Below are 9,660 nucleotides of genomic sequence, written 5' to 3'. Positions count from 1 at the left end.
CCGAGCCAGAACCACACCGAGCCAGAGCCAGATTAAACACACATACACAAAGGACACAAGGAGTTAGACTGGGGCCGTATATGTTACACAGAGGTGTTATTTGGGTTTGGACAGAGACGAGTAACAAAAACAGCTGAAGATAATTAAGACACTCAAAGGGAAAAGTAAAACACCAATGGAAACCAGTTTTTTTCAGCTGTCAAGCTTCAACAGTCGTGTGACCCCCTTATGACCAAACACTTTGGCAACAGTGGGAAGAAACTAATTTTTACCAAAAAGAAACCTTCAGCAGTAATAGGCTCAGGAAGGGGTGACCATTTGTTGAGGGTCAGGGGAGGAAGACAGGACAAAGACACACTGTGGAAGATAACCAGAGATTAATAAGCTACTGAGCTGCATTTATTATAGCTGGCGCTGTAAACTTACTCAGCACATAGGAGGAGCAAAGAGTAGTCCTGCAATAAAACGTACTTCGAGGCACCCTTTGTAGTGATTTGGCACTATATAAACACCTGAAAACAGAAAGAATCTGGAGCGAAAATCTGTAAAGATCCCAACAGACAAAGGACTGAAGGACATTTAAGTAAGAAATCTGCTCAAGGACGTTTTTCAAGGATTAAGATTACTCCAAGGTCAAAGAGAGGCTCAGCCACTGCAATTTTTGATTTGGTTATCAGGATAAAACTAGACAAACAAAGAGTAAGACAAGAATCTATTTAGTGCGTTTAAACTTTAGGAAATGCTGCACAGGGTAAATTTGGCTTCATGCTTGGTGCTCTGGATCACTTCCTGCGCCATCACCTTGGCTGTGGATCCCAACGATTACATGGCCAGAGCCTTGCAGTTAATGTCAGAGACGCCACTCATTGATGGGTAAGTGAAATTTTATTTGTTTATTTATTTATTTATTTGTGATTAGTGTGTAAATATCTGCGATTGAAGTCAAGTTACAAATTAAATTCATAAAGCTGACCCAATAAAACAAGCTCCTGTGCTTTGTTCCAGTCATAATGACTTGCCTTGGCAGCTTCGGTCACAATTCAACAATCAGCTGAACAAAGTGGATCTTCACACACTGGCAAACACTCACACCAACATCCCTAAGATCAAGGATGGTCGACTGGGTGCTCAGGTACACACGATGGAAGAATTATTAAAGAAAAACTTACTTTCAGTGTCAATGTGCTCCTTATTCATGGGCTCCCACAGCTTATCTACAAACCTTCCTCACTGGAGACATTTCACAAAATAACAATTGAATCAGACTGATCATTTTAAAAAGTCATGTTACACTCTCATTTTAAATATATTATTAGCACAGAAGTCAGCCATTTCTTCCTGAGATTAAAAACATCTCAAAAAATCTATATGTGTCAATACATTTTGTTTTTAATTGCAATTGTACAGAGTTGTAGAAGGAGTGCACAGGAGACTGAGTCCAGAACTAAAAGGCAAATGTTGATAGTTAATTTCTAATCTCTAAAAATTCTACACACAAAACACACACAGGACACCAGGAGGAAGACGGGGCTGTATGTTCACATCGACAGCTTTATTTGGGTTTGGACAGAGAAGGGTTAAAAAAAACAGCTGAACATAATTAAGATACTCACAGGAAAAAATAAAACAAAAACAATAAAATAAAATAATGTAATAAAAATAAAACACTAATGGAAACCGGTTTTTGCAAAAGGAACAGGAGATGTTGAAACTACCATAACTGAAACAAATAGACACGAAATATGGAGCTAAAAACTAGTTATTACGTAAGTGATTAAGGAGGAAAACAAAAAACAGAAGGAAGGTGTTACACCACATGGAGGGGAAGGAAACGGGGAAAACGAAGGGCACTTATATTGATACAGAGTGGAAGAGCTGGCACTCATTCCAAGAAAGCCTAGAAAATAAGAACCTAAATTAAAGATTCAATAATACTCCTTTCAGGCAACTATCACTAGAACGAAAATTAAATCAAGACAGAAATTCAGAAAAGCCAACAGAAGCCAAGCATTTGAAACACTCAAAGAATTCAAATCCCCCAAAACAATAAAAAAAAAACATTGGAGATTGAAAGTTTTTTGTTTTGTTTTATTTATTTATTTTTATCATAGTTCATTTCTATTAAAGTTTCTTGAATGATGTCATGTGCATTGCGCAAGAGGTGTTGGCTACATGGGCTGTGATACAAACAGTCGTTGCTAGGAAGACATGTATTCACAGACTGGGTGGTTGTGGTCCCGGGATGTTACTGACTCAGAACGTACACAAGTCCGTCACTTCTATGCAAACTACAGAGGACCGCAGCAATATCATAGCGACCAAACCAATCACAAGGAAATTTTAACCAACTGGTTAGGATGTGCACACTTTTCCCTAGCAACAGGTGGTTACTGATCTGTAGACTTGCGTGACTTGAGCTTTAGCAATCACTTTCCTAGTGACAGTCATTAGCTTCCAGCAATCACTCACAATCAGTGCCATGAAAAAGAAGACACTAAGCCTCCTCCACCCACACCCACAAATTAAATGATGAATTAGCCACACCCTGCTGAATCAAGAAATCACTTAAATAGAAGCTGTCTGACAAACACAAGTAGGATCACAACAAGCAACACATCATGCCACGATCTAATTAAACAGCAAAGAAACAATTTGTCAGTCTGTAAAGTCAAGGGCTTTGTAAGTCCTTCCCTTAATAAATGAAGTCATCATTTAAAAACAGTTTTTTATATTTACTTGATTATCTTTGTGTAATATTACCATTCATGTGATGAGGGGGGCAAATACCTTTTTACAGCATTGTGCATATGTGTTTGAGAGTATGATTGTATTTTATTCATCTCTGTTTAACTTTGAAAGTTAATTATACATAGTATATACTTTGCTCTGGTCATCAGTTCTGGGCAGCTTACGTCCCCTGTGACACTCAGTACAAAGATGCTGTCAGACAAACGCTGGAGCAGATAGACGTGATTCACAGGATGTGTCAGAAATACCCCGAAATCTTCATGTTTGCCACCAGTAGCCAAGGTGAGACACTGACTCCGACAGTTCATAGCTGTCTTTCTCCTGGCTGTATCACACATCAACTGTCATGTCTGCACAGACATCTTGGAGGCCTTTAATATGAATAAGACCGCCAGTCTGATTGGGGTTGAGGGTGGTCACTCACTCGACAGCAGTCTGGGGACCCTGCGCACCATGTACCAGCTGGGGGTGCGCTACCTCACACTTACCCACTCCTGCAACACACCTTGGTAAGAGCCACCACCACATTTTAAGGCATCGGTCAGAACGTTACCTCAAAGATCAATAAATTTGCTGTTACTTATATAAAGAAATGTGTTTGAATTCTCAGAAGAATACAAACAATGAGTTAGTTGTTTTCACGTTTCTATTGATTGACTGTAATGCTGCGCAAAAGTCTTGATAAACACATCGTTTCGTTATATTTTGCTAAGAAAATTGAAAATAGCCATAGTGATTTGCGAGGCATGGATCGAGCCTGGTCACAGACAAAAATCCATCACAATGACAAATTCAGTCAACATCTTCACTGAAAAGTGTTTTTGAGAACTAGTCTGGGAAACTGAGCCTCTATATTTATGTGGCATACGTTTTCCATGCAGAAAATATAGTAGCTATTAGTTCTAGTTCTGTAAAATTTTCAGCTGAGTAAATATGCTCAGTCACATGCTTTCACTTCCCCATTCAGATGAATGCTTATCCAAATTACAATTACACAACAATAAACAGAAAATGCAGAGTTAGGGGCTGTGTCACTGAGTGACGTTTTCAATAATAAATTCATGTGAAAAAGAATCAAGAGATGTCTTATGTGAACAATAACTTCCTCTGGATCGTGTTTGCACTGTTTCCATTCATTAACTGAGCCGACAGTAAGGTTCATATGTTGCATTAGAGCTGTGGAGAGCACGGGGGATTCCTGCAGGCCCACTCAGGCAGCAGTATCACATTCACTGGCAGGTGAATTTGTACTGATATGCTTTACCTCAACAGTGAACCAACCAGGTGCAACCAGCAGCTGGTTAAATTTAGGAAATAGAAAGAGAATAGAATGCCTTTTGTGTCACGATACATGTGTACAGAGCATCTCCTACTCAGTGCAGCTGAGGATCCAGTAAGGGTCCTGGCTAGACCCCCCCCCCCCCCCCCCCCATGCTAAAAACAAACCCTGGAATGGTGCGGCTACGTCTGCAGCCTGTCTGCAGCTCGGACACAAGGATTTCACTACATGTTGTACTCTGTATGATTGCGTATGTGACAAATAAAGGTTGTTTGTTTGTTTGTTTTTGTAAAGGTTTTGTGCAGACATGTATGAAAGAAAGGGAGGTCTGCACCTCACCATGTGAACATCAGCCTCCAGGAAGATGTTAAACTATATTACTAAATTGCTTTACCAATTCTTTTATTTTTGTTTTTGTTTTTAGAATGGGGAAAACAGTGAACTTTATATAATCTACTATGTCTGAAATCATAGAGAAAGACCTTAAAATATCTTTGTACATCTTTCTCAGTGTTTCATAAAATGTTAATGAACACTTCAGTTTACTTTAAATGAGTTCCAGATTGTTCGTTGTCTTAAGTTTTGCATGTTTACTAACACTTGTTTTTTCATTCACAGGGTAGATAACTGGCTCGTGGACACTGGATCAGAGCCATCGGAGCATAACGGCCTCTCTTCTTTTGGCAAGGTCAGTGATACAAACGTGGGAAATCATTATTTCTGGGAGTACTATGTTACACATTAACATCTTTTGTGTAGCTTTATTCCTGTTCCTCTTTTTTTATTTAAAGCTGACCTTGTTGTGTAAATGGTAAATCACTACTTTCAAAATGTTTAAGAATCTCTTTATGTTAACTATTTAAGAGGCCTTTTACACAAAAACTGGACTGAAAATAAGTGACAGCAGGCCTGAAGGAGAGATGAATTTGAGGTTCAAATTATTGTCAACATATACGCAAGTGATCAGGAGAGAGCTACAACTCGGACTGCTGACAGCCATTTGTAAAAACCATGACCTCATTAACTCTGAAAAGCAGCATCAGAAAACACTGACAGAGTATCAATAAAAAAGTATTTCGTTATTATGTTTTATAGCTTAACGACATTAGCCCAAAGTTTCTTCTGAGGCACTTCAAAGAAAATAACATTTATTGCCAGAGGTTATACTGGTGGAATTGGTGTAAAAACCTCTGCTGTTGATAACACGCACATGAACATGAGCTTAGTGAGGTGAGGTGGAGGGAGTGTTGGAGCTGTTTGTGATGGCGTTAGATAACAGCAGACTAATAAAAAAAATTGCTGACGCATGATTACATAAACAAATTAATGATCAATGTATCGGTGATATGCAGCAGCTAGTTCCTATCAACTCTGGGTCTTTATTAGCTTTAATCTGAAAACAGTAAAGGACTATAATGTGAGTGAAAACACAACTAATAATAATAATAATAATAATTATTATTATTATTATTATTATTATTATTATTATTATTATTATTATTATACAGATTTTCTTAAATCTTACCTCTTAGCTTATGTGCTAAATAAAATAATACTTAAAAAGATCAGTGCTGAAACACTGGGCACATCCTCCCAACCCTCACTGAAACTAACTGAAACTAATATATAAATAAGGAGTAATCAGAAAATACAAAACTATTACAACCACAGTAGTAACCAAAGTGCATTCTCACTACAGCAAGTAATTGTGGAACTGAACCGCCTGGGGATGCTGATCGACCTGGCTCATGTTAGTGAGGAGGTGATGAACCAGGTGCTGACCCTGTCTAAAGCTCCGGTCATCTTCAGCCACTCCTCCGCATACGCCGTCTGTCCACATAAGAGGAACGTCCCAGATGATGTCCTAAGACGAGTGGTGAGTTCACGAGACACGAACGAAAGAAACAGCAGGTCAACCTAAAGGCTGAGGACCTCGTGAAGATCAGCAGTAGTATATGAATACTTCACATGGTTATTGTTTTATTCTCTCTATTATTACATCGTCTTTGGTGTTTGCTCCTCAAATAGTTGAAACCATCTGAAAAGTAGGAGTAAAAGCAAGGAGTCACAATGCAAATAGAGGGTTTAAATTATAACAATATATTGTACTTTGACAAGTTAGCATCCACAACCTTTTGCCTGAAACTTTTACATCAAATTAATGGAGTGTAATAGGAATAATATTTAGCTCTTGTAAGCTCTTAGAAATAACACAAAACTGGGCCCAAGTGCACCACTGATGTTGTAAGTGATCTGGATGTGGGGGAGCAAAATGCATGAACAGATCACCTGATCACAGTAAAACACGCAGCCAGCTGACATTGAACTGCTGCTCGGGGTCTTAGATAACGCATCCATAAAAGCTCTTTATGCAACAGATGAGCTGCAAATGGCTGTAAATGGATCAAGTTAAATGATGCATAATGACAACTTACCTCTTAAAGTCAATAAAGTAAGATAAAAACAAGAAAGTTATTGTACAGCACTGTAAAATGATACACGTAAAGTTATAACCAGGAAACGTAGCAGAGGTCAGTGCACTCATGCGGATCATTGGGACGTGCATTTCCTGGCCCGGTTGATGCTTTTCTTGACTTTCTGTCATTCTCTGCAGTAGATCAGAGCCATTTAACACCAGTCTGTCTCTCCAGAATGAAACTAAAGGAATTGTGATGGTCAACTTCTACAATGACTATGTGACCTGCAGCAATACGGCTAAATTGTCTGATGTCGCAGGTAAATTACTGCTGTGACATCTGCTGTAAACAAATCAAACATTAACATTTATCTTTTTATTCTCAAAGCTATCTTCTGTCCATTCACTTCATTCTCAAGTTTGTTGCTTTCATTATAGATCATTTCGACCATATAAAGAAAGTGGCCGGAGCAGACATCATCGGCTTTGGTGGAGATTATGACGGCGTTCCCAGGTGGGTTCCCACATAAACTTAGCAACATCAAGGGTTTTTTTTTTTTGCTAATAGCTCTTTGGGAATCACCATGTTGGTGCAAAAACACTTTCTTCTCCTGTCAAACTATTATCTTGGGTATTTTTCAGAGATTCGTCTAAATAAATTAAAACAAATGATGTGTTTTTGTGCTACTAACAAAGACTTGTTTTTAAGTGTCTATACTGGTTTTTCCACAGTACTGTAACTTTGCCCGTTGGGTAGTTGGACCTGTGTCATATTCAAAATTCTCTTGATGAAACAAAACGCACCAACACTTTTCTTTACATTTTGCTTCCAATGAGCTGGATTTTCTTGTAATTTTTCAAAGTCTTGATAAGAAAAAAATTGTTTGTTTGTTCTAAATATAGTACTGCTTTTTGGCAGTGCTGTATAAAAAAATCCACTCAACTTTACATCAAATGTAACTGGCTGGTTGTAAATTTGTCCTCTTAGAGTACCTGAGGGTTTGGAGGATGTGTCCAAGGTCCCCAATTTGGTGGCTGAACTGCTCAGGAGAGGATGGACTGATGAGGAAGTCAAAGCTGCTCTTGGAAATAACCTGCTCCGTGTCATGAGCGAGGTTGAGAAGGTAAGGAATAAATGCACGCATGCACGCACACAAACACACACACAAATAACCTAAAGCTCGATGCACTTCATGGGTTCATGTATCATTTGCTGTGTGAAGAAGCTTGGTCAAGTTGGTTGCACACATGTTTGATTGATTGGCTTGTTTAGTGGTAAACATATTTACCTTAGATGCAAAAGCTCTTCAGTTTGAGAGTAGAAGAAAAAAGCTAGTGTACTCCCAGTGCTGATCCCAAGCCTGGATAAATGTGAGGAGGAAGGGCACCTGGCCAAATCAAACATACAGATCTGCTTCCCCTTGGGAAATTAGAGAGAGCAACCAAAAGTACCTGTTAAGACATTTTCTCACTCCATCCATTTAAAACAACATGACAGTGATATCAGCCTCCTTATCTGAGGATCTGCAACGATAAGAAAGAATAAGATACTCAGCACACCTTAAAGCAATAAAATCTGATATAGCAGTTGTTTCCGGATTGTAATTCTGAGCTGGTTGATGAAGTGACACTAGTAGATCTGTTATTCCATTAAAAACCACCAAATGAGTGTTTCCCACCTAACCCCTCAAAGTCAGGTTTTTATTCTGCACCAACTGCAAAATTTTACTATCATAAAATGGACATTTTCTTTGTTACAGGACCAAAAGTGCACAAGGTTGGGCTGAAATTTGGGTCTTTTTAAGTCGCAGATTTTTCCACTATTTCTGAGCACCACAGAAACCAGCTGCATGACATTATCAAGGCTGAAAAAAAAATCAGTTCAACTAAATCAATTTTATACCAGCTGCAAATGTCTTAAAAACCAAAATCCATGATATCAAACTCTGACCATCAGTATCGTGGGATATATCATCAATTCAAGAGCAACACTCCTCCAAGTTAATGCTTGCAACAGAAACTAGACTGGATGTTTATCTGTAACAACTTAAAACGGTGCATTACTGTGCACATTCAAGGGAAGTTGATCAGAAGTGAAAAAGATAAGGAGTGAGTGAGTTCTTTGCATGTGTGAGGCCTCTCAAAGAGCTGCTGTGGGGATCCGAGTCATCATGTTGGTTTCCTCTAAAATGGCTCTGGATGCAAGGTGTTTAATAACAATTCCTCCAATCACATCCATCACATATGTCTTTGCACTAGCTGGTTTCTGCAGGTTGTCTTGAGACAAATGTCCTTTGCGACAAGTAGCAAAGGACAATTCAGCAAGTCATTACCTAACCGAAAACGTAGATGTTTACGGTTAGGTAATGACTTGTCGAATTATATCTGCATCTCAGCTGACTTTACAGCACCAGATAAGCGTCAACGGCTCATAATGATTTTGAGGGGGGGTGTTTTATAACATTTAACTATTGTGAGTCATTGCTCCTCATCCCCAGAAACCACACCTTCTACCAGGTTCTCTGCATTATTATCGTTTTTTCTTTGATTAAGTAGACTCAAATTTAACAGCACTATAGATAAACAGATGAACCCTCATGTGGATCACTGGGACATATGCCTGAATACAATCTCTAAACTATCAATGATCATCTAAAGACCATTGAGCTTTTTTAAAAATGTGCGTGTATAAATAATGTTAGTGTTGACAGCTACTCCGTGGCTACATCAGAAGGTTTTAAACAAAGTCTTTGAATAGCAGATGGGCTCACAGTGAATACACCCCATTAGCGTTTTTGTTTCCTGCCTGACGATGTCATCTTTGTGTGTCAGGTCCGCGACAGCATGAGCAGCGTGAGCCCAGATGATGTTCCCATTCCATACGAAGATGTGCAGATGAACCCGTGCAGAACAAGCTTCGGATACCCCAGCACCACCGGATCCAACGGATCAGCCCATTCGCTCAGTACACTGGCGCTTCTGATTACACTGGCTCTCCAGGCTTGGATTACATCAACTGGTTAATGGGTAGCTGTAGAACCTACTGTATGTAAGTCATGAGTTAAATCCTGAATTGTAATGCTATACTGCTGAGAGAAACTACTGCACAACCTTTTCCCCCTCACGCAGTTCTTAAAGCTTTAAGACTCAATTATATTAACTGTAAAATGGTATAAAAGATGGACAAACAAATGATGTTATTAAAGTTTATTTAAAC

The 9,660-nt window shown here is 38.9% G+C and overlaps 1 protein-coding gene across 1 annotated transcript; it reads left to right on the top strand.

The window, feature by feature from the left end:
* Positions 1-739: 739 nt before the first annotated feature.
* Positions 740-9,467, top strand: dpep1 (dipeptidase 1). The gene is made up of 10 exons (XM_063469219.1): positions 740-873; positions 1,006-1,132; positions 2,898-3,030; positions 3,107-3,257; positions 4,646-4,715; positions 5,727-5,903; positions 6,679-6,763; positions 6,882-6,957; positions 7,432-7,567; positions 9,276-9,467. The coding sequence occupies exons 1-10, from the start codon at positions 740-742 to the stop codon at positions 9,465-9,467; spliced, it is 1,281 nt and encodes a 426-aa protein (XP_063325289.1).
* Positions 9,468-9,660: the final 193 nt, after the last annotated feature.

Source organism: Pelmatolapia mariae, linkage group LG1, assembly GCF_036321145.2.
Source record: "Pelmatolapia mariae isolate MD_Pm_ZW linkage group LG1, Pm_UMD_F_2, whole genome shotgun sequence".
Classification (NCBI taxonomy): domain Eukaryota; kingdom Metazoa; phylum Chordata; class Actinopteri; order Cichliformes; family Cichlidae; genus Pelmatolapia; species Pelmatolapia mariae.
The sequence above is the reverse complement of the archived record's forward strand: the minus strand, read 5'-3'. Positions and strand labels throughout refer to the sequence as shown.

Bases quoted from the DNA above. Each gene is read 5' to 3' on its own strand.
- dpep1 (XM_063469219.1), top strand. From the start codon at position 740: ATGCTGCACAGGGTAAATTTGGCTTCATGCTTGGTGCTCTGGATCACT. The intron at 3,258-4,645 runs GTAAGAGCCACC...TTTCATTCACAG, and splicing joins CACTCCTGCAACACACCTTG to GGTAGATAACTGGCTCGTGG. The intron at 6,958-7,431 runs GTGGGTTCCCAC...TTGTCCTCTTAG, and splicing joins GATTATGACGGCGTTCCCAG to AGTACCTGAGGGTTTGGAGG.